This window comes from Marmota monax, unplaced genomic scaffold (assembly GCF_021218885.2).
Source record: "Marmota monax isolate L192 unplaced genomic scaffold, Marmota_monax_Labrador192_F-V1.1 WCK01_AAM20220418_F8-fsc00024, whole genome shotgun sequence".
NCBI classification, from domain to species: domain Eukaryota; kingdom Metazoa; phylum Chordata; class Mammalia; order Rodentia; family Sciuridae; genus Marmota; species Marmota monax.
Genome location: NW_026695224.1, coordinates 23,646,710 through 23,671,851, shown reverse-complemented (window position 1 = coordinate 23,671,851; position 25,142 = coordinate 23,646,710). Strand labels below are relative to the sequence as shown.

General features: G+C 39.1%; 1 protein-coding gene across 8 annotated transcripts in view; it reads right to left on the bottom strand.

Moving 5' to 3' along the window:
* Znf821 (zinc finger protein 821) overlaps positions 1-25,127 on the bottom strand; it is a 30,784-nt gene extending 5,657 nt beyond the window's left edge. Inside the window, exons 1-5 of one of the 8 annotated variants that reach the window (XM_058575959.1) lie at positions 14,685-14,818; positions 13,957-14,019; positions 12,672-12,813; positions 11,076-11,192; positions 2,378-2,503 (exon numbers count right to left, since the gene is read on the bottom strand). In XM_058575959.1, coding sequence (XP_058431942.1) covers positions 2,378-2,503; positions 11,076-11,115 — 166 coding nt within the window. In that variant the 5' untranslated portion in view covers positions 11,116-11,192; positions 12,672-12,813; positions 13,957-14,019; positions 14,685-14,818. Of the gene's footprint in view, positions 1-2,377; positions 2,504-11,075; positions 11,193-12,671; positions 12,814-13,956; positions 14,133-14,684; positions 14,819-24,982 lie in introns of those variants that run through there. The other 7 variants (XM_046434970.2, XM_046434972.2, XM_046434971.2 and 4 more) reach the window with 7 other exon arrangements.
* Positions 25,128-25,142: the final 15 nt, after the last annotated feature.

Here is a 25,142-nt window from a genome sequence, read left to right as displayed (position 1 = left end):
ATGGAAAACATTTTCAGATCTTTTGTAGTAGAGTTTGTTATCAGTTAACAAATAAAGTTTGTTGCATACAAAATTATGATTAAGTGGAAAGCAGCTATCACTGTTATTTATTATGCCACATGTACACTAAAGAGAAAACCTGAGGTAAAACTGTATTGGAAACTAGTCATAAAAATAATTCTTCTTATGCATGGTTCTCAAATATCTGACACTTCAATTCACACTTCCCCAACCACCTCACACTGAGCTCATTCCCACAACCCATTACCTCTGACTTACCAACACTTCTCACTGATTTTATTACTTTTCTCCATAAACCTCTGCACAGTTTCTCCATGGTGTCACTGACTATTCTACTGTGAGCCACACTCATTTGTTCCCAATAAATCCCAAGACACACTTAAAGAAACACCAGCAAGTTTTTTTTTTTTTTTTCTCTTATATCAGTACATGGGCCATAGTAAATTAGTTAAAAATGATGTCACTATATAGGGAAAGGCCTCTTTGTTACAGTGGAAAAATCAGCACAACAACCAACCTCAGGCAGTGTGGTGGTACCCAACTCACTGTGTTCTTACTCCACTAATGACACAGCAGTCTAAGCTGAATAATATGTTTCTGTTGGGTTTTTATTATTATTATTATCTAATGGATAGCTAAATGCATTTAGTTGAAGGAATGTGCCGTCCTTTACTTTATAATGAAATACCATTTCTTATGACTTGATTAAGAATTGAGCCTGTTTTAGTATTGGACGCAATATGTGGCTGTGGAGAGGTCCACCCATGGCTGGGTAATCTGTAAGATTTATATGAGCTGATTTCTTTCTCTATTACTTATAAAATAGAAAAAAGATGATAAAAGCAAAAACAAATGGAATTTTTTCAAAAAGGAAAAAAAGTAGTAGTGGCTTGAAGGTCACAAGGAAGAGGAAGCCAACCATAGAAAAGCTTTCAAACTCTAGCCCTCACCCAATCCCACAGATCTCAGACTCCTGGGCCTGATGTGAGGAGAGAGAAATACACTAGGCTCTCTGCATCTGCAGTGAGACTCAAATTTCCTTGCTAACAGTACTACTTGTCTTCTATTATCCCTTACATAATTTCTAAATCCACCATTGTCTGGGCAATGCCAATTCCATTTCCTTTCTTCATGAGAAGATTTAACCAGATCATCTGCTAGTAGTTACATATGTTGTGTTAGATACACCAGTCAGTTGGTGGGCTAGATCTGACCCTGGAAAGGCAGTTTAAATCATACTATATTTTCTCACCAGCTTCCTACTTGGTACTTTGAATACTTGTAGGCTTAGTCTAAGGCAATGTTGTATCAAATACATTTTTGTAATTTATCTGTTATCTAAATAGTCTACCAGAAAGATTAAAAAAAAAAGAAAGAAAGAAAGAAAGAAAAAGGAAAGGTGTGTTGCCTACAGGGATGGTGCAAGTTTTCCACAGTGGAGACCTATTAGACTCTGGTAGATGTTGTTATTCTTACCTGTTACTTGGGAAAATGGTGAGTCCCATAGATTTTTGGTAATTTGGGACTCATTTTTCTATACATAAGTGATTTTTAATTGCTAAATTATTTTTGTGGTTGTTGTTGCTTAATGATTAGTTTGGGGAAAATCGTAGTTCCTACAAGTTGCTGAACTCTCTCCCTCTTTGTTCTCCCTAGTCTAAAATGGAGAGAAATCAGAAATGTTTCTCTGAATTGATATTTACAAATGACCAATATCTAGTGGATGAGATCAGGACAGTGTAGAAATCTTCCTAGGAAATAACACATCTCAAAATGTGTCTGTTCAGGCAGGCTATGAACAGACAAACCATGAGGCTCAACTTGTGAGAGTCTATCTTTTCCATCTCCTAACCACAGAGATCTACCAAGAGCTTTGGTATAGGAAGATCTGGACTTCAGCATTTTATGTGTTGCATAATCCCATTACTAAACAAACCTATAAAACATTAAAACTGGAACCTCAAGCAAAAATTCATAATTATGTTTTATTATAAATAAATAGATCTTCAGAGACAGGGATTTTTTTCTTTTCATTTGACTTAACCTAGGAACTACTTGAACACTAATTATTCCTATATCTCTATCACAACCATCACAAACCTATCTGTGTATGGCTATGGCCTGTGCCAAGTACTGTAGTCCAAGAGTTAAAAATAAATATAATGCCAAATCTGTCCTCTCTCTCTGAAAAAGCATATGCTCATACATCTTAGAACCCTTTTAGGGACACTGAGGATCCACATATCTCCTTCTTTGTATCTTCCTCCCAACCCCCATGCATAATCCCCAGAGCACACACACTCTAATAATTCTTCTCCCATTGCCCTGAGTCATTACCAGAAGGTGCAGAACTCACTGCTACTGGAGTCCTGATCTCTTAGTTGTTGGATAGCTTGTCGCTGACTGCCAAGGTCTCCAGGAAAATCAGTTTTCATCATCGCCTGGCGGGCTTGCTCTTCTAGCCCAGCAAATACTTGATCCCCTGGTGGTCACAAGGAAAAATAGTCAGGCCACCAGCTGGGCAGCACATCCCCAGGCAAGCTGGTTGGAAGGTCAGACCATTCAAAGATAGGAGACAGGCAGGTACCCTGTGGTGGGGTCATTCATCTCCAAGTCAGCTTGCTGCCTCCAACAGCTTCTGGGCACAGCTGTTCTTCCTGGGCAGTAAGCCAGATGCTCTAGAAAGCATCGCTTACTTTTCTTAAATCCCCTATTCTTGACTCTTCAAAAGGTGATCAATTGGTATTTTATAAATTAACTGCAGAATCTCAATTCCATTTACAACCTTCCATCAGATTGGGGAGATAGAAGCAAAAGAAGCAAAATGATGGGATGAAAACAGGGCAGTAAATCTGGGTAAAATCTCTACACCTTAAATTATTTGCATTATAGTCCTCACTCAGTGTCTACCTTGGACTATAATCAAGTGCTTCAAATAATTCTTCTTATTAAATTTCTCTAATCACATCTTTCAGTCACTCTCCTTCCAACACATGTTCTATAAATTCTTTCTTGACTTTCTTTCTAATGCCTATCAGAATTGCCATGAGAAAATCAACTGACTGAATAATGGACAAGAAGGAGAACAACAACATATGAACTAATTTCTGCTGAAGAAAAACTTCCTGAAACATGCCAATTAATTTATAACAAATAATATTTATCTAGTCTTCTTGGGCCAATGCGGTTAGGATGGTTTTTTTTTGGTATGCAGTACCCTCAATCCCTGGACCTTTCCTTGACTTTGCATTTCCTTCTGATGAACTCTGTCTCGGATCCATGTACTTACTGAAGAGGTTAACATTTCACATTCTTTGATTTCCAGGAGACCAGGCATAAGGAAAATAGAGCATTGGGTTTCCCTAGGTTTCCATTATCTCAGATGGAAACTACTGTCCCTACTCCTCAGCAGCAAGAGGGAATAATAGAAAGCCTGAGTGAAACCTGTGACAAGTGAAACCTGTGACAATAAACCATGCTCTTTCTTACTAAAGAGAGAAAGAAAAATAAATAGACTCGGCTCTGAGACAATACAATAATGTGAAAGGAAGAAACTAGTGAGTTGATGTGTGCTACTAGTTCTTGGGTAGTGAAAAGAATGATGTGGGGTAGGCTTCATGTGATATACTTTGTCTTTCATTCAGCAAATATTCTTGAGTAAGAATAAGAAGTGAACTTCAATTATAGTGACTATTTGACATTTGTTAGTTCCGGACTCTATTTTACATGCTATGTGGTAGCTCTATGTTACAGGCTGTGTGGCAGGTATTACTACATATATTATACATATAATATATACGTAATATATATTCATTTTTTTAAATATTTATTTTTTAATTGTAGTTGGACACAATACCTTTATTTATTTTTATGTGGTGCTGAGGATTGAACCCAGGGCCTCACAAGTGTGAGGCGAGTGCTCTACTGATGAACCATAACCCCAGCCCCATATATTCATATTTTTAACAATACATTACATTTTTATATTAATAATAATAATAATATTTTGTACCAGGGATTGAACCCAGGAGCACTTTACCACTGAGCCACATCCCATCCATGACTACTATCTATATTTTACTAAGGAGAAAACAAAGGTCTATAGTGAAATCAAGTATTCAAACCCAGATCTGTGCCTAGAATGGTGCAAGGCCCTATATTCAATATTCTCCTCAGCATGGGGTAGGGGTTAGGGAGTAAGGTAGTGATGGTCAGGAAATGGTCTCTGTTCCTCTCTAATGTCCCTTTTTTTTGATGGAGTGAACCCAAGGCTTTGCTCATGTTAAGCACATGTTCCATCCCCTAATGTCCATATTTTTAAACTGCTTTCTAGTAGAGATATTAAGTTCAAGGTTAGAAGGTTCATCAAAGTGGTTTTGCTGAAAACAAACACTGGTCTATGTGTGGCTCTGATCCTAGTATTGATGTTATCTTCATACCGTGAGAAATTAATACATACAACTCAAATGTCAAAATAATGTTTTTAGGACCAGTTTATGAGAAAGGAAAAATGATGGTTCTGATACCATGTTGACTTACCATGCATGGATTAGAGTAACCGACATTATGGCAATTATGACTCATCCTGTGGGTGGGAATGGAGGTGGATAGTGTTAAAGTGTACTTGTAGCTACACAGTGCTCAAGTAAGGAAAAAAATAAGTTGATTTAAGTTCACCTTCACCAAATCTAAGGTGACACACCGAATATAATTCACTGTTAGAGAAAGACAAAATGAATTCTGTATTAGAGTGTTTCCTCTTCCCTCTTTGCAAAAGTGAAACATTTAATTTCTCCATGTTAGTTTTACTGAAACCACAAGACCTTGGCCAACTGGCAGTCACTGAATTCTGGCATGCTTTCAGATCTAGGGACCATGAGCAGATATGGTACTATGGAATAAGTTATGTACGAGGCATATAATTATCAAGGGCAAACATTTCTTATCAGTGATACTTCTGGTCACTAAAGAAACCTAGTCAGAAATCAGTAGGTTTATAAAATGCTAAGAATGGCTGGGCATGGTGGCACTTGCCTGTAATTCCTAGCTACTCTGGAGTTGAGGCAGGAGGATCACAAGTTCAAGGCCAGCATGGGCAACTTTTATCTCAAAATAAAATTAAAAAGAGCTGGGGATGTAGATTAGTGGTACAGCACTTGCGAGGCCCTGGGTTCAATTCTTATCACCACATAAAAATAAATAAAATAAAAGTATTGTGTCCAACTACAATTAAAAATAAATATTAAAAAAAAATGAACAATACATTTTCTCACTTTCACAGTAGAGAATTACCATTGGATCAGTAGAAAGATATCTAAAAGGATATGTACTTTTCAGGAGTCATGAATTCAGCTACTCTTTATCAACATGAACTCAAAATTTATTTTTGCCTACTGATGTTGTCTAAATATTTCAGCCTTCATACATCAGAGAGGAGTCTATTCAGTACAATTTCCCCATCTAAGGATCCTGCTGGCAATCTCACCTAGGATAATTGAGATAAATCAATTCTGTCCCTCTTTTTTGGCAATCTGGAAAGAAACACTGCACTTTTATTCTATTATTGACTTGGGAAAATAAGCTAAGATTACTGTTATTCCTCAAGGTTATTCCTACTTTAAACATCACCATAAAGTAAAATATAAAAAAAACAAACTTAAAAACACATCATTGGAAAAAATAAATAGATTATCTTCTGGTAGCTTTTATCTAAGCTCTGGCTCTGATTCCCTGGAATTATCCTTGCATAAAAAAATAGTGAGATTTGCTAAAACTATGTCCTATTAACTCAAGTACAATGTGACCCATAGAGATATTAGTGATTAACAAGTGTTATAGAGTTGTCTGATTTTATAATATAGAATTATTTTTTCATTCTTGAAACTGTTGGAGTAAGTTAAAAAAATATCCTCTGGTTTCTAGATATTAATGTAGAGCAACCATCTTATTAAATGTGGGTATTTATTTGCCTGTTAATATTTGGGTTCCACAATAAAAAGCAAATAAAAATCTCCCTTTTTCTTTGATATGAAATCAAAATACTGTTTGCTTTGGATTTGGCTAAGGTTCTGGAGACCAGATAAGAAAGAGGCTATGCAAGCCACTTTGGAGAACAAAGTGGCTTCTTGCCACTTTTGAGGCAAGAAGACTGAGATGAAATCATTAGAAAGGAAAAATATTTTATAATTCTCTTTCTTGGGTCCTTGGTATTTAATATGTTATACATGATGGCAGAATATTTCATATTTCACATATAGAGCACAATCCTTCAAGACACTGGTTGTACACAAATATTTTCACACCATTTGTGTCCTATACATGTACTTAGGATAATGATGTCTAACTCATTCCACCATCATTCCTACTGGCTTGCCCCCTCCTTTCCCCTCCCTCCCCTTTGCCCTAACTAAAGTTCCTTCATTTCTCCCAAGCTCCCCACCCCCAGTTGCCATTATGTGTCTGCATCCTCATATCAAAGAAAACAATTGGCCTTTGTTTGGCTAACTTCATTTAGCAATATATTTTTTCAATTTCATCCATTTACCTGAAAATGCCATGATTTTATTCTCTTTTAATGCTGAGTAATGTTCCATTGTGTATATATACCAAAGTTTCCCTATCCATTCATCTACTAAAGGACATCTAGGTTGGTTCCATGATTTAGCTATTGTGAATTGTGCTCCTACAAACATTGATATGGCTGTGTCCCTGTAGTATGCTGTTTTTAAGTCCTTTGGGTATGCTCCTCAGTTTATACCTGAGGAGTGGGATAGCTGGGTCAAATGGTGGTTACATTCCCAGCTTTCCAAGAAATCTCCATACTGCTTTCCATATTGGCTGCACCAATTTGCAGTCCCACTAGCAATGTATGAGTGTGCCTTTTTCAGCACATCCTCACCAACACTTATTGTTGTTTGTATTCTTAATAGCTGCCATTCTGACTGGAGTGAGATGAAATCTTAGAGTAGTTTTGATTTGCATTTCTCTAATTGCTAGAGATGTTGAACATTTTTTTCATATATTTGTTGATTGATTGTATATGTATATTGTATATGTATCTGTTCAGTTCCTTGGCCCATTTGTTGATTAGGTCCTTGGTACAATTTTTAAAAATGGAATTTCAGGCTGACTGAAATTAAGTAAAGCAGCTAAAACATATTCTCTAAGAGAGCAGATGTCAGCTTCAGAGAAAAAGAGCTAGTCCTGGGAGTGAGGAGCTTAGGAGTCCATTTCTAGATGACAGTCTTATTTGTAACCCAGAAAACATTTGGCCTTTGTTTTTTGGGGATTGGCTTGCTTCACTTAGCATATATTTTCCAACTTCATCTATTTACCTGCAAATGCCATGATTTTACTTTCTTTTAATGCTGAGTAATGTTCCCATTGTGTATAATACCAAAGTTATCACGTTGGGAACATAGCCATTACCACACAAAAATGCTTACAGAATGAAGGAAGAAAAAACAAGCTGTGCTTTTTAGAAAAGACTTTAAAGCCTTTTATTCTTTCTTCTCTGTGAAAAGCTTTCAATTGAAGTTAAAGGTTTCTAGTCTCTGATGTATCTTGTAATCTGAAAGCAAAAGTTTCTTAAATAAAAGAAATTTTCCTTTACTTAGTGGTTTGCTTGGATCAAACACACTAAATGTGAGTGTTAAGGGACTATATTTTCAACCTCTCTAGAAACAGTGAACAGAAATTTGTTCTCAGAAGGAGGTGAGATGGGAAGGAAATAGGGGGAAAGATATAAATAGATCTTTTAAGCCATCAGTAGTTTCTCCATAACTAATAATTCTGGGCTTTTATTCCAAAAGCTTTGCATTGGCCTCTATTATTGAAGCAAGTAGGCTAAACACAAGTCTGTCTGGATGTTTCTGGGGAAGGATCATGCCAGTAATTTAGATATAAAAACAGTCCTGAGGAAAACCAAGGGAGTGCCAAAGCAGCCTGTTCATTGGCTTCTAAAGTGGATCTGACAAATGTTGCTGGGCTACGGCAGTGGGATTCTTAATATATCCCTTTAGGCGTGTTTTAGCTTCATGCCACATAACTTCTTTCCAGAAGGCAGATGTAATGAAGCTCAGCCATTACTCTGCTCAAGTGCTGATTGGCTTTGACATTTAAGCAAAGCTTCTGCAGAATTTCCTGTCTCCCAGACCTTGAGTCCATTCCATTTACTTTAAATAAACAAGCATCATTAAGTTCAATAAATATGACTGGTTCCATTTCACAAGGTGATAGGAGACTCAAGTCATCAGGAAACTAAAATTTCCTATTTCTGTTTGCCATTATTGTTATGGCCAATGAGAAGGTGATCTACTGAAAAGGTTAGGGTCAGCTTTAGTCCCTAAAATAATAAATAAACAGAAGATCTTAGGAAACCAGCAAATCTCAGTTTCTTGTCTTCTTTGGTCAAGCTAAGTCAATCACCTGAAAAGCCCTCCCAGCTCCCTGCCTAAATGTATCACTGAAAACAGCCCCTTCCTGGGGGGTTTAATTGCAGCTGAATGTTTGTGTTCACAGCCCCACAGTAAAGGCCCTTTTAATATTCACCATTGAAGAACCTGCAAAGTCCCATTCACTCCACGAACAGTATAATGTTCACTTGCTTGACTCTGGTAGCTGTGTTTCTGCACCTATAGACATGTGATACTATCCCCTCCTCCCTGGCTTATTGGACAATCTATTTTTCAACTCCAATAAAAGTACCAGCTCATCTCAGTTTTAATTAACTATCATGGAAAGAGATGCAATTGATGGATATATAGTACATGGACACAGACATAGGCCATAAAAGTCTTTGCTAGCTCCCCTGTCCTTACTATAATCCTGCCATCATTCCACCAGCTACTTTTCCTCAAATCTAAGGAGTCTTTCTGGCTTAGGCTGGGCATAGTGGCATATGCCTGTAATTCCAGCTATTCAGGAGGCTGAAGCAGGAGGATCACAAGTTTGAGGACAGCATGGGCAATTTCATGAGACCCTATCTCAAAATAAAAAGGGCTAGAGTAGGGCTGGGCATATAGTTCAGTTGGTAGAGTGCTTGCCTCGCATGCACAAGGCCATGGGTTTGATCTCCAGCACCAAAATAAAGAAACAAACAGATAAATAAATAAAATAAAAAGAGCTGGGGATATAGCTCATTGGTAGAATGTTTACTTAGCATGTGCAAGGCCCTAGGTACCTCCAAAAAAAAAAAAAAAAAAAAAGGAGTAAGCAGTGTCTTTGGACAGGTAAGTTTTATGGGTGAACACTCAATCCTACAATTGCCTTTCTTGGAAACCCATATCTCTACTAAGGGTAACCTACCTGCCCTGACTTGTGGTCTATGTGTCTTATCAATACTCATCTTCAACCAGAGAGAAGGCAAACCCCCTGAGCCTGTTGTGAATGACCTGTCCTATAGACACTTCAGGTTATCTCCCTTGACCATCTTCACATTCAGATACACTGCATCTTACTATTTTAGCAGCAAATTCTATATTGTTCCTAACCATTCACCTTCACATTAGCAGCCAAGCACATCTACTTATTTCAGAATACACTTCTGGAAGCATGCAACTGATTACATTTTATACAACTTTCCCAGGACTTAAATAGAAGAATGATCATGTAGAGAGGTTTGCTACCCTAATGTCATTAATATGTCAAAGCCATCTTAATTCCTCTATTCAACTATTTTCTCTCCTACTCTTGAAACTACCCAGAAAGGTAAGTACATAGTGCCTGACATACAATATCTATAATTAAATTAGTTTTAGTTCTTTTTTGGGGCTTATTTTGTCTTAAAATCTTTCATATTTTTCACCTCTGAATTCTTTTCAGATGTTGTTATACTTTACTCAATCAGTCCTCCTTAATCTGTTTCTTATATGATAATTTGAGTGAGAATGCTTATCCCCCTACATTACAGAAAAATGGCTAATTATCAAAAATGTACATAGATATTAATATTAATAAGGCACTTTCTGAACATTCTTTATGAGCAGTGCTAGAAATAGAGATACATATGGCAAAGGGACACACATGGCATACAGTCCCTGCCCTCCAGAAGTTTACAATCTAATGTCACATATAATATACATATGAAACTGTTGAGAAACAAAACAAAGCCATAGCACATGCCTGGTCTTCCTGTTTTTAATCTCTCCCTCATGTGATCCATCCCACGCACTACTTCATACTATCAAAACATTGCACTCTAAATGTCACTCTACACTCTCCCTGTTTAAAAACCCTTGGTAACTTCTGACGGTCCACAGAATGAAGTCTGAACTTGGTCTCATGTTCAGACCTCCCCAATGTAAACATCTCTAACTTCATGTCCTCTGACTTCTGGACAAAAGAAGCTTCTGCTTTATGAAAAGTCTCCTTATCCTCTGAATACATCATGTGCATTCCTTCTTGTATCTTTACTCACATCATTCTCCCTACCCAATTTTCCCTTTCTCTTTTTCAACCTATTTTCTCCCTCTAAGGCCCAGTTTAAGTTCATGGTCTAGGGCCTCCTTGCTATTTTAGTCAACAGAATTCTCTTAACATCCCTTCTCTTAACTTGTATAGTACTTATGGTATACAGCATCCCTATTTGGTATTTAACCTATACTAATGTTGTATTTTTATATTATGTGTATATGTATAAGAGGCTACATTACAGTTTATTTTGTTTTACAGTCCTAACATATATATCCTATAACTATTTATTAATGTTAATGCTAAGGATAAATCAAACACATATACCCCAAGTAAGTTTCTAACATCTCATCCACTAACATTTTAAAAAAATGTTTTTGTAGTTGTGGATGAACAGTATGACTTTATTTTATTTTTTATTTTAATGTAGTGCTGAGGATCAAACCCAGTGCTTCACACATGCTAGGTAATCACTCTGCCACTGAGCTACAGCCCCAGTCCATGACATATTTTAAATCCACATATCCAAAACCTTTAACCCTTCCTTAACTAATTAGTGTGAGCTGCTCTTCCTAAATTCAGATTACTCTTTCATTCCCTCCTTCAACATCCCAAGATTCTGGAATACAAAGCCCAATACTCACAGTGAACTTTATTTGGATTTGTCTGTTTCCGACGGGACATGTTTCCCTAATCCAAGAGTTCTGGCCTTTCCCAGTTTCACGACTGGATATATTACTTCCTCTTTGCCAGCTGCTAAGCTATAATAAAAAAGGATATTGTTAGCACATGTCATCTTTGTTTTCAAAAAATATACAAAATTAAAAGACAAAAAGACTTTTAAAAGTAATTCCTAAGCATATAAAGCTCACCCATCACAATAAATAATTGAACTAATGAAAGAGAGAAGTGAATAAATTTCTACCATAATATCAAGGTCCACCATAATGTCAAGGTCCAAGAAATTTAAGAGGAGATTCCCTCAGATGACTTAGAGAATTTTACTCTAAATCCATCTGTGGAATTCAGAATCCTGTTAAGTGATCATGATCATAGGAGACAAAAGGATGCAAAATTCAGGCAAAAAGGTTAGAAGTATTGTAAGCTCAAAAGGATAAGTCCTATGGATGTGAAAGGAAGCAAAAGAAGCCAGAGTGTGGCAGCTCATTTGTCACATGCCCACTGGAAGTCAAGTCCTGCAATCTGCATGAATGGGAGCCTCTAGACTTTTTTTTTTTTTTTTAATTTATCTTGCAAGCCGGGTGTGGTGGTGCACACCTGTAATCCAGCAGCTCAGGAGTCTGAGACAGGAGAATCGAGAGTTCGAAGCCAGCCTCAGCAATGACAAAGCATTAAGCAACTCAGTGAGACCCTGTCTCTAAATAAAATACAAAACAGGGCTGGGGATGTGACTTAGTGATTGAGTGCCCCGAGCTCAATCCCTGGTACCCCCCACCCCCCAAAAGAGAAGTTATCTTGCCTAGAGGTAACAAAAGCATCATATCCCTGTGAGACAGAAAAGTCTCAATGAAAACAACATGAGAAAAAGAGCCTCTATTTAGTGATACAGGACAGTGCTGAGCACCATGGATGACAAGACACTAAAGCAAATCAAACTTCCAATGCTAAAGACTGGCTCTCACCAGAAGAGCCAAATGCCACCCACATTGCTGAGTACTGATTCAATTTCCCAATGTGGAACCCAAACCTGGTCCTGCTCCCATATTCTGGAGAGGTGGGCAAAGCTAATAACCTTAGAGCCTTTTTTCAATTTCCGCTCTGTGTAGCAGAGACCAGTGGGAGGAACACAGAAAAGCTCCCTTGGTAAGAAGTGCTGCAAAGACATGCATCTGCCCTGCTTATATGGAAAGGGACAGATAACTTAATTCAGGAAGATCCTGGTTTACTACAAGAAAGACTGGCCCAGTATATGCATTGTAGAGAATCTAAATGGATTAGTAGCAGAAGCTATGACATTTTCTTTGAAAGAGTGAATAAATGATATTTTAAAAAATTATCTTTCCTACCAAAGACACAAATATGGATCTGGTCACCCAAGTTTTCTTTTAGTGCCTGCCTTCTCAAATTGTACTCTTACATAAAAATATAGAATTGTATTTTATTGTCTTTAGAGGAATGATGAGAGACTACTACTAGCTGTCCTTAGCACTCCAGTTAATGAAGACCTGCCTCATGTTATGCCAACTAACTCTTCTACATAGTGAGAAAGGACCTCAAACCTGTAATCAGATCCTGCCTCCCCTTACCAAAAGAAAGAAACCGCAAATGGCAAAGACAGGCCTCCACAGGAAGTGGCAAAGGAAGCAGCTTTCAGGCAGTCTTCTATCATATCTGCATATCAAACACAGTTCTTTTTCAGACCTTTAATTAAAAAAAAAAAAGAAAAACTCCAAATGTATACAGTAAAAACCAATTATAATTATTTAGAGGGTAGTATGCTGATATCTACTACTAATAATATGTGTTCTCTAAGTTTTGTATATATCATTTCTAATCAAGTAGTTAGTTATTCATGGAAGCAATGAATGAATATCACTTCAGATATTTTCCTTTATGTCTCTGGAATCACAAAGAGGAGAGTTAAATGAAATGCAGGTTGTCTGTTAATCTTTCTAAAATAGATGCCTGTATTGTATAAACAAAAAAATGGAATCTTGACTAATCTATATTTTCTCCCCCATCAAGATCAGAAATTGAAATTGAGATAAAGGTAATAAGGTCTCTTCTGAGGAATGCCAAATAAATTGAATCTGGCTCAATTTAGATAATCTTGGCAAGACAACAGTTCAATACAAAAGCTACAAGGTGCAAGAGATGAGCATCTGCATATTTAAATAGTGTCCATTGCCTCTCACAGTCCTCCTAGTGGCCTAATGGGGAACTGACCAGATGGTACCCCATGGGACTTCACACCTGAGGGATGGAGGGAAAATAAGTAAATGCTCTCCCCTCTCATAAAACAAAACAAAGCTACAATAACAAAAACATCCACCAAAAAAGTTCTGTAGGGTCATGGACTCTTGAAAATAAATATGGAAATAAATAAACGGCACTGAAAGGACACTCCTGACCACACAGCAAGATCTCAGAGGTTAGGCAAGTGTTTTATAGGAGGTAAAAACTAATAAAAACCCATGGACAGATTACTCTAAAGGTCATTCATTGCGTTTTACATCCAGCTGTGCCTCAATTTCCAAGCCCAAATCTGAAACTAAATCCGAAACTTAAATAGAGAGCTGCCAGAACATCTTCATCAAGGAAACTGGAATGGGAAGAAAGATAAACCAAGGTTCGGGTCTACAAGGGATTCTATTTTAAAAGGAGAGCAGCTTTTTTCCTCTTTAGAGCGACTTTGTGTCTTCCGGAGGGTGCGACAGCTCCCCTTATCACGGTCTCTGCTCTCCCACAGGTGTTAGATTGCAGTTTCCAGGGCACACCACAGATTTAACAAGGGAGTGGGTACGGATGCAATGCCAGTCTTAAGAAAAGAGGGTGCACTCCCACCTCCTGCTCTGGTGCAGTTCCCACGGAGCAAAGTAAACTCGCCTGAATCCAAGTGACGTGTATCTGCCAAAAAGGAGAGGGCAAGAAAGCGGTTCACGCAGCTGCTTCGCTGTTCCCAGGTGCCCCACGGGTCGGATAAGGAGCGTGTGTATGATCCGCTGAGATATTCCCTACGGCTTTTTCAAGCATGAGCACAGGTAAATTTCCAGGAATTACAAACAAGAGCCAGAGGTCTTCTGAAGCGGCTCAGACAAACCCTCAGACAACACAGTCGGCTCCAAAATCTAAATTTAGACGCTCTCTGCAAGACCGAGACTCCGGCACTAACACCCCCGGGTCGGCACTCCCACGCTATCCTCCCCTCCCCCAGCTCCACCCAAGCCTGTCAGACGCCGGGGCCGCCCTGGTTGTACCCGGCCGGAACGCGGCCTGGCACCCGCCGCAGGCTGACCGGGGGCCCTTGCAGGGAGGGCGGTGGCGCGGACGACCCCGCGCCGGGGACCGCTGAGGGACAGAAAGAGGAACTGCCGGGGTGCGGCCGCCGGGAGGGCTGCTGGACCAAGGGGAGGGGTGAGCCCTGCTGCTCCCGCCCCTCCGACCACAAGGAGCCCCCGACCCCCTCCCCAGACGCAGACAGACAAAAGGACCGACAGCCAGCGGCCCACAGTGGGCGAGGAGCCCCTGCATCTTCGGCCGGGCCCCGAGGAAGGACGCGGGGGCCTCTTTACCCGGCGCGTCGGCGCTCGGCTGCGCTCAGGGTCCCTGGGCCCCGCCTCCGGACAGACGGACCGCCGGACAATGGGCCCCGGGCCGCAGCTCCGGCCAGCTGGGCCCGGGCTCTCCAGGACCCGGCCGCGGCGGGGCGAGGGCGGCTTCGAGCCGAACCGATGGCGGGAGCCGAGGGGCGGCGCTGCAGACGGACAAAGCCAACGGCAGACAGACGGACGGAGGGGGAAAAAGATGGCGACGCGGGTGGCGGGAGCGCGCTGCTCGCGCACCCTCAGGGAGTGGAGCGCGTGCACGAGTCTCACCTCTCCCCCTCCCCCCTGCTCCAGCCTTGGCCCCCTCCCCGCTCTTCAGGCGCGTGCCTGGCGCTGTGGGCGGGGCTTGAGGAAGAGGGGGGTCCAGGGAGGCGGGACTTAAGGAAGCATCCAATCACTGACGTCTAAGAGGGGCCTCCCTACATCCTCGAGACCCCGAGACCACCCAGCCTCACACCCTCCTCGGTCTTTCTCAGGTGCTCGCAGCAGGGCATGTGAACTCCACCCTGACTATCTGCTCTGATCCTGGTTTCCTACCTCACCATCGAGCTCAGCCACAAAACCCACATCCCCCAACCACAGCTCCACCGCAGGCTACACCTCCCCTTGGCCCAACCTTAACAACGCCCCCCATCGCAAACCTCTTCACCGCCCCACACCTCACCGTATCTTCAAACCCCAAGGCATTCAGTGTAACCGAGACAGTGGGGCCACAGCCTCTGTGGGCGGGGCTAAATTCAGCTGTCAGAACCTCAAACTGGAAAAATGCTTATATTTCTTTTGGACATTAATGTCTGCAACATGATAGTGGACTAATAAAATAGCAGAGTTGTAGGCCCAGGGACAGGGTAACTTGTGATCACCGGTGCCACTTAAGGGACATTTGGGGCGATTTAGAGCAGTCCTAACTCACTTCCTAATAAAACACCTCCTCCTGTCATAGTCCCCTTCTCCACCTTTTCCCGGTTGCCTTCCCTTTCTCTCATTCTGACTTCCTGTAGAATGCCCTACCCTGCCTCTGACATGCCTGCTTAGAGAAGTAGGGAATGCAGTGGAAAGAAGATGAGATCTGGCAGAAGATACAGCGTTTAGTCCCAGCTTTGCCACTGACCGGTTTGATGACTTTGGGCAAGTCACTTCCCTATTCTGAGTCTCTGCTTCCTAAGATGTAAAATGGATAATAATATTAGAATTCCCGGCCTCTATTCCCATGTTGCGCTGGTTAGGTAAAATGAATTTCTGAAAGTATTTTGTAACTATTTCTTGTGATTACTGACCACATACAGGCAGAACTGATGAGGATGCTGATGCTTGCTGATACAATGACAAGTCTTGGTATTCGCATAAAGCGGTCTTGCAAGGTGTCCTTCCCTCAAATCTCAATAAGATGATATCATTGTCTGAAGTTTGTATTTATTGTGATAGATTGGCTGTATTGGAGGATCTTGGTCCTTCACAATTTTGTGGTAAATAACTCATTCATTCATTCAGTCATTTATTTATTGTGAATTAAATAATTTATTATATTTGGATAGGGATTTTTGTTTAATGTCAGTGAAGGAAAATTTTAATTTCATATAAAAATCTAATTTCCACATAGCCAGAAAAGGAAATATTCTCACCCAACCAGTAAGCTTTTTAGTGTTTTATGTAAGAATGCAAGCTGAAATAAACATTAGTTTTTATACTACAGAGTAATTCTTGATCAGTTTAGATTGAGAAATGCAAACATGGCTTTATTATGTCACTTTGAAGTTGACTTAGTTGATATTTTCAACAGGAAAGTAGTTTAGAGGTAAAATTTGCTTCCAATGAAGTCTCTTGCCTTCATTATTAAGTTATAGTGTAAGGCTGGGCAGCATGGGCTGGGGATGCAGCAAAGTGATTGAGCACCTGCTTAGCACATTTGAGGCCTGGTTTCAATGCCCAGCACTGATGGTGGTAGGAAAGCTGGGCAGCTTATTCCAGCTTCTGATAAAAATCATATCATGATAATAATATTCTTATAATCTTCCTGTACTCTAACAGTGTCCCTGAGGTGTTGTGATTCAGGATTATGATCAAATAATGAAAAATAAATTAAAGAAGGAATTAGTTTATTTCTCTTCTGCTCTCACCTAAACTTGTTCTAGATCTAGAAGACTTTTTAATTAATCATGGATTTTTTTCCAAGTGGCTTTTATCTCTGTTTTCCCATCTACTCATAGAGTTGTGCTATTATTTTGCCACTTCAATTATATTACCTTCCCCTTGAAATATCTTCTTAATCCATTTTTCCATTATTTGGACAAAATACCTGAGAAAAACCAACCTAAAGGAAGAAAGGATTATTACTAAATTGAAACCAGGGTTTCAAGCATTCTAAGCACATGCTCTACCACTGAGCTACACCCCAGCCCTGAAATTCATTTTATATTTATTGGCTCCTGCAATGACTTTGTTAGGATATTATATTACAACAGCAATGATAGGAAAATTTTAAAAGAACTTTTTTTTTTTTTTTGTAGAACTGGTGATTGAACCAGAGCAGGAAGAGCACTCTACCACTGAGCTACATCCCCAGCTCTTTTTCTTTTTTGTTATTTCGAGGCAGAATCTTACTAAATTGACCAAACTGGCCTTGAAAATTGTGATCCTCCTGCCAAAGCCTCTGAGTTGCTGGGATTACAGGCATGCACCATCCCACCTGGCTCAAGAACCTCATTTTAAAAAATTATTAAGCTTTAATTCCCATGCCACAAAACTCACCCTTTTAAAGTATACAATTCAGTAGTTTTTAGTGAATTTGCAGGGTTGTGTAATGTCACTGTATTAGTCGGCCTTCTGTCACTTTGATAAAATACCTGAGGAAAAACAACCTAAAGTAGGAAAGGATTATTTTCGCTCATGGCTTCAGAGTTTATTCCCGGTTGCATGGCTTCCTTACTTTGGATTGTGGTAAGGCAGAACATCATAGCAGAAAGGTGTTGTGGAGCAAAGATGCTCATTCATGGTGGCCAGGAAAGAAAAAGAGAGGAAAAAGTGGCCAGGGTCCCAATATCCCCTTCCAGGAAACACCCCAATAAACCAACCTCTTTCCACTACACCACACATAATAAAGGTTCCATCACCTCCCAATAACTCCACATGTTGAGAAACAAACCTTTAACATTTGAACTTTGGGGAACTTAAGATCCAAACCATAACAGCTGGCATTGTCAAATTCAATAACATTTTTATCATCCCAAAAAGAAACCCCATACCATTAGTAGTAAGTTCCCATTCTTCCTTCCCCCCAGCTCCTAGCAACCACTAATCTGCTTTCTATCTTTCTAGATTTGCCTATCCTGGACATTTCATATAAATGGGATCATATGATATGGAACCTTTTGTGTCTGGCTTCTTAGTTTGCTTAATATAATGTTTTCAAGGTTCATCCACACTGAAGCATATATCAAAACTTTATTCCTTTATGGCTGAATAATATTCCATTATATGATACACCACATTTTATTTATCCTTCTTCAGTGATGGATATTTGGCTTGGTTCCATATCTTGGCTATTATGAATAATCCACTATGAACGTGTGTACAATTTTTGTGTGAACACAGTTTTTCAATTCTGTTGAGTGTATTCACATACTTAGGAGTAGAATTGAGGTCATATGGTAATCTATGTTTAGGATTTTTGAGAATTGCTAAACTGTTTTCCAAAGTGGCTATACTATTTTATAGTCTACCAGAAATGTATGACAGTTTCAATTTCTCCACAATTTTTTGTTTTCTTTTTCATTATAATCATTAACGTAGATGTAAAGTCATATATAATTGTACTTTTGAATTTCCCTAATGATTGAGGATGTTGTACATAATTCCAAGTGTTTATTATTGGCCATTTGAGAATGTCTATTCAAATCTTTGCCCATTTAAAATTTGGATCATTTATCTTTTTATTATTGTGTTATAATGGTCTGTATATATCTTGAATACTTGATCCTCATCAGATATGTGGTTTGCAAAAATTTTCTTTCATTGTATGCACTGTCTTTTCATTTTCTTGATAATGTCCTTTGAAGAACCAAAGGTTTTTTATTTAAAAAATTAATTTGTTCAATTTACCTTTTCTTTGGTTGTTTGTGATTTCAGTGTTATATCTAAAAAACTATCATGAAATTTACACCAGTGATTTTTTCCTATTAACTTTACAATTTATTTCTTACATTTAAATCTTTGATCCATTTTGAGTTAGTTTTCCTATATGGTATGAGATAGGGGTGTTCATTTTCATTCTTTTGCATGTGGTTATCTGGCTTTCTCAACACCATTTGTTAAAAAGACTCTTTTCCCTATTGAATTCTCTTGATAGTCTTGTTTAAAATCAATTGGCCATAATGTATGGGGTTTATTTCTAGACTCTCAATTATATTCTGTTGATCCCTATGTCTGTTCTTATGCTAGTATAATACAATCTTGATAAGAATCTCATATTTTAAAGGACATAGTTTACTTTTTTGAGTTTATATTTAAAATCTAGAACTACCAGTTTTGTTTTGGTACCAGAGGTTGAATCCAGGAGCACTTAACCACAGAGCAACATCCCCAGCCCGTTTTTTATTTTGAGGCAGGGTCTCACTAAACTGCTAAGGGCTTCCCTAAGCTGCTGAGGCTGGTTTTGAACTTGCAATCCTCCTACCTCAGCCTCTCAAGCCACTGGGATTACAGGTGTACACCACCACAACCAGTTTAGAACTACCAGTTTTATTCCTTCGAATGCATTTGAGGAAAAATTAAGGGTTTTAGGATTATTAAAATGATGATAAATGTCATGAAAACAATTGTACTTGATAACTCTTTTTTTTAAATTTATATATGAACTCCAAAATAAAGTAGTAACTGTAATTTAATGCATTTTCTTTTCATTTATTAATAAATTCAATATAAACAGGCTGTGACTATGGCTCAGTGGTAGAGCGCTTGCCTAGCATGAGTGAGGCAATGGGTTTGATCCTCAATACCACATAAAAATAAACAAATAAAATAAAGGCATTCCGTCCATTTTATAAAAATTAAAAAACAAATAAACAAATTCAATATAAACAAACTGAAAGTAAATAAAAGATGCAAATTATTATGGTAATAGGGATATATAAACTATATATGATATCATGTCATAAAATCTGGGTTCAAGGTCTAATCTGTATTACTCAGCCATAAAAAGAACGACTTTATGACTTTTTCCCATAAAAGGATGGATCTGGAGACTATCATGTTAAGTGAAAGAAGCCAATTCCAAAAAACCAAAGTCTGAATTTTCTCTCTGATATGCAGATGCTAACACATAATAAAGGGGGTGAAAGAAAAAATAGAAGTTCAGTGGATTAGACAAAGGGGAATGAAGAGAAGGGAGTGGGGAAGGGAATAGGAAAAACAGTGGAATGAATTGGACACAACTTTCCTATGTTTATATATGAATATAACACCACTGAAACTCCACATCATGTATAGGATCCTAATTAGAATAAATTATACTTGGGGCTGGGGCTGTAGCTCAGTGGTAAAGCGCTTGCCTCACATGTGTGAGGCACTGGGTTCTATCCTCCCACTACATAAAAATAAAGATACTACGTGTCCATCTACAACAAAAAAATAATTTAAAAAATAAGTTACACTCCACATATGTATAAAATGTCAAAATGTACTCTATTGTTATATATATCTAAAAAGAACAAATAATTTTTTAAATTAAAATCTAATCTCAATGTTTATTGCTATTGGTCTTAGATTGGTTACTTCATGGATCTTAGATTCACTTTTCTCCTCTATAAACTGATAAAGAATCCAAGTGTGGTGGCATAGGCCAGCTACTTGGGAAGTTGAGGCAGGATGACCACAAGTTCAAGGCCAGCCTGAGCAACTTAGTAAAAAATCTTGTCTCAAAAAAAAAAAAAAAAAAAAAAAAAAAAAAAACCAACTTTTTTTTTTGTACCAAGGATTGAACCTAGGGGTGCTTAACCCAAGCCACATCCCCAGCCCTTTTATTTTTTATTTTGAGACAAGGTCTTGCTCAGTTGCTTAAAGCTTCACTAAATTACAGAGGCTGGCTCTGAACTTCCCATCCTCCTGCCTCAACCTCCCAAGCCGCTGGGATTACAGGTGTGCACCACCATGCCCAGCTACTTTTTTTTTTTTTAATTAAAAATGGGCTGGATAGAGTAAAGAAAAGGGGCCAGGAGGAGGGAGCAACAGAGAGAAAGGGGGAAATTATGTGCACTTACAAATATTTAACAACAAATTAACACTATTATGTATAATTATAATGAACCAATAAAATATGGAAAAAAAGACAAAATGAAACAACAAACATAATAAAAATAAAAGGGCTAGGTATGGGGTGGGGGTGTAGCTCAGGGATAGAGCACTACCTAGTATGAGGGAGGCCCTGGATTCAATCCCCAGATGGGGGAAAAAAAACTAAAACAATAAAAAAGATTTCTGACTACTGATGCTTCATAGACATGTCATGAGCCTCAAATTGAGGTAAGTGCTTTTGTGAACTGAAAATTGTCACAGAAATGTTTACCATTTGTATTCAGCCATAATTAGTAATATTGATGTTCTCTGAAGAATTGTTCCTGAGGTGCTCTAAAAGTGATCTTGATTTTTCTCCTAGGCTCTAGGAAGACATCCAGAGTGGTTCCTATTCCATGTTAACTTCTTTAGTCTAAGAGCTGAGACTTTCCCCTTTCTAAAGATTAGTAGTTAAAGCAAGCACATCTCTATGGCCATCATTCTTCCCTTTTTTACACAATGGGTAGCACTTTTTATTTACCTTTTCTGTAAAGGGTCAGATAGAAAATATTGTGGGCAACATAAGTCACTGTCATGTGCTCCTCACCATACCTCTTTTTCCCAACCCTTTAGTAAATGTAAAAGCCATTCTTAGCTGTATAAAAACAGGCCTGATCCTCAATACCACATAAAAATGAAATAAAGATATTGAGTCCACCTGCAACTAAAAAATAAATACTAAAAAAAAAGAGAGAGAGACCTGATTGATTTTGGCCTACAGGCCTATCACTGGGAGACTCTTATTCTATGCGGTTCAAATGTTATACCAGATTTTAGTTATAGCCACTAGTTATAGTGATTTACATAAAAGAATACATGATCAATTAACTAAAGATATTATGTATTAATATTTGTCCTAACAACAGAATAGGATTTTCAAGTGAAACAATGTGAGTCATTTGTAGCTTTTGAATAAAACTGGTTTGTTCAGCCAGGTACAAAGATATTTTCCTTGCCCCACACTCCCAGAAAGTGTTTGACTAACACTGGCTGGTTGGGGTATAATTGATAGTTGATATATTACAGTATCTGAATAATTAGGTGGATTTTGCTAAAACCCAGGACACAGGGGATGATTGTTGAATCCAAACAATTGCTGAGTAGGAAGCAATTGTTCTAAATGAATCATGTCACTAAACTGGGGCTTAATGACATTTAAGCTCCTCTTTACTTTCATTGTTTGAACAAGGTTTCTATGTCAAGAATCCCAAAAGTTATCTTAGTACATTCTACTACTGAGGGTATGGGGAAATAGAAACTCTCATATTTTAGTGTTAGTGGTAAACTGATACTTCTTTTTTTTTGAAAGCTAAATAGACTATCTATTAAAATGAAAAATGTACCTACTTTTGACTCAGTTGTTTCTGGGAATTTTACTCAAAAAGTACAATTAATGCTGGCAAATATCTACTCACAGCAGCATTGTTCAGAGAGGCAAAATATTGGAAACAATCTAAATACCTATCACTAGAGCTCCACCTAAAATATATGGCACAGTATACCATGGATTATTCTGTAGTCCTTTAGAAGAATGAGAATTACTGATAACTATTGATGTGGAACAAGATTATCTATCTATACCCACCCCCCTCCCCCTCCCCGCACCCCCACCTCCCCCTTCCCCCCCATATATAATTTTTTTTTGTGGTCCTGTTAGGGATTGAACCCAAGCAAGCACTTTAACACTGATCTACACCCCCAGCCATACACACAGACCCAAGCAAATTATAGTATGTATAGTATGATACTGTAAGTGTCTAAAAAAGGGGTGGGGGCAGGAGCAGTGGTGCATGCCTGTAATCCCAGTGGTTTGGGAGGCCGAGACAGGAGGATCTTGAATTTAAAGCCAGCCTCAGCAAAAGCAAGGCACTAAGCAGTTCAGTGATATCCTGTCTCTAAATAAAATACAAAATAGGGCTGGGGATGTGGCTTAGTGCCCCTGAGTTAAATCCCTGGTACAAAAAAAAAAAAAAAAAGCTATGGTGGTGCACACCTGTAATCCCAGCAACTTGGAGGCTGAGGCAGGAGGATTACCAAGTTAGAAGTCAGCCTCAGTAACTTACTGATACTCTGTCTCAAAGAATAAAAAGGGCTGGGGGATGTGGCTCAGTGGTAAAATAACCCTGGGTTCAATCCCTAAGACCAGAAAAAAAAGGCACACACACACACACACACAAAGTAAACAGATGGTTGTATATGCTGAGAATATCATTGGAAAGATATTAATAGTATTCAGTGCTAAGGATATAGCTCAGTTGGTAGAGTACTTGCCTCACATGTACAAGGCCCTAGGTTCAATTCCCAGCATCACCCCCCAAATAAAAAAAGTATAGTGAAGATAGTGATAGCGTTCAGCATTATCTGTTGGACATTGTTCTAAGAGCTTTTCATAAATTAAAATACTCACATCTTTATCAAGGTAAGTGATATTATTATCATCTTACAGATGAGGAAACCAAGGCATAGAGATGAAGTTTGTGCAAGAAACCAGCAATAGTAGTTACTCCACTTCTAGAAAGGGAGACTGTAAGACTAATGGTCAGAGGACAAAGACTTCTTTTATTTTTTTGATACCAGGGATTAAACACAGGGTTGGTTGTCTGGCCACTGAACCACACCTCCAGCACTTTTTTCTTTTTTTCTGAGGCAGGGTCTCTCTAATTGCTGAGGCTAGCTTTGAACTTGGAATCCTCTTGCCTCGGCCTCTGGAGCCATTGGAATTATAGACAAGCCAGGCCAAAGGCTTATGTTCACTGTATATCTTTTTCAGGTGTGTATGTGATTTGCCATGCCAAAATTATGCATTACTTTAATTTTTTAAAATTTGTTTACTTATTTTTGGTACTGGGGATTGAACACAGGGCATCATTCATGGTAGGCAAATGCTGTACTATTGAGCTGCATCCCTAAGTGGGTCAATTATCATCAGTTTTACTATAATTTTGCCCCTACATATATATTTCAAAATTTAAAAAGGTAATTTTCTTACAAAATAACAATTCTTAGGTTATTTGGAGTCACCTAGTAGCTAATTTCCCCAACTGTCTCAAAAACATCTTTTACAACTGATTTGTTTGAAGCTGTAGAGAAACAAGGTTCACAAATTACATTTGGTTGCTGTTTCTAGGTTCTTTAAAGGAACCAAATACTGTGTACTTTGAAGTCCCGGAACCCGTTTATATTTCTAAATGGTTATAAATACAAAATTTCTAAATTCAAGTAAACTTCTTAAGGTAACGCATAGCTCAGTACTTGTCCTAGGACCGCCCCAGGACAATTAAGCAGAATTTTGGTCTCCATAGATGCAGCGCCTTACAGCAGGGGGCAGGATTCCCACCTGGAAATTCTGAGCCCAGGAATTCCCTTCTAACACTAAGCTGAGAAATATTTTTCAAGTTAAAAACAAAACCAAACGAAAACGGTTCCTCCGAATACAGAGAAAAATAAGAGAACATGGTGCTGAGGAAGCATTAGTCAAGACGGAGACCAGAAAAAGCCTGGTTGAAAGGGTAATCAGATTTAGCTTAAAAATGGGAGAAGAGGGGCTGGGGCTCGGTGGCAGAGCGCTTGCCTAGCACGTGTGAGGCCTGGGTTCAACCTCAGCACCCCACAAAAATAAATAAAGGTATTGTGTCTATCTACAAATAAAAAAATTATTTTAAAAAAATGGTAAAAGAACTAGCGTCCGCAGATGGAAACCGAGAGATGGAGAGAGGGATCTTTCAGACCCGGGTCGAAACCCGCCCGCCCCTTCACCAGGGGACAAAAACCGAGGCGCAGAGGAAACCCGCTGAGGACGAAAGGAGAGACGAGCGAAGGCTGCGAGCAAATCTCAACGAGGAACTCCGGGAGTTCTACAGCAGGTTTTTCCAGAGGCTGAAACAACCCCGCATAAGAATAACCAGCACCGAGTTGGAGGACTACCTGCCACCGCCTACCTCACCGCGCCCAGGGCAAAACCCAGGGCGCGCCCCCCCAGCAGGTGACTCAGTTGGCGTCACGAGTGACACGTCACGATCAGGGACTCCGCCGCGGGAAGTAGTCCCCGGCCGCGCCGGCTCCGAAGTGATCCGAGGGTGGAAGTCCTCGGCGTGTGGG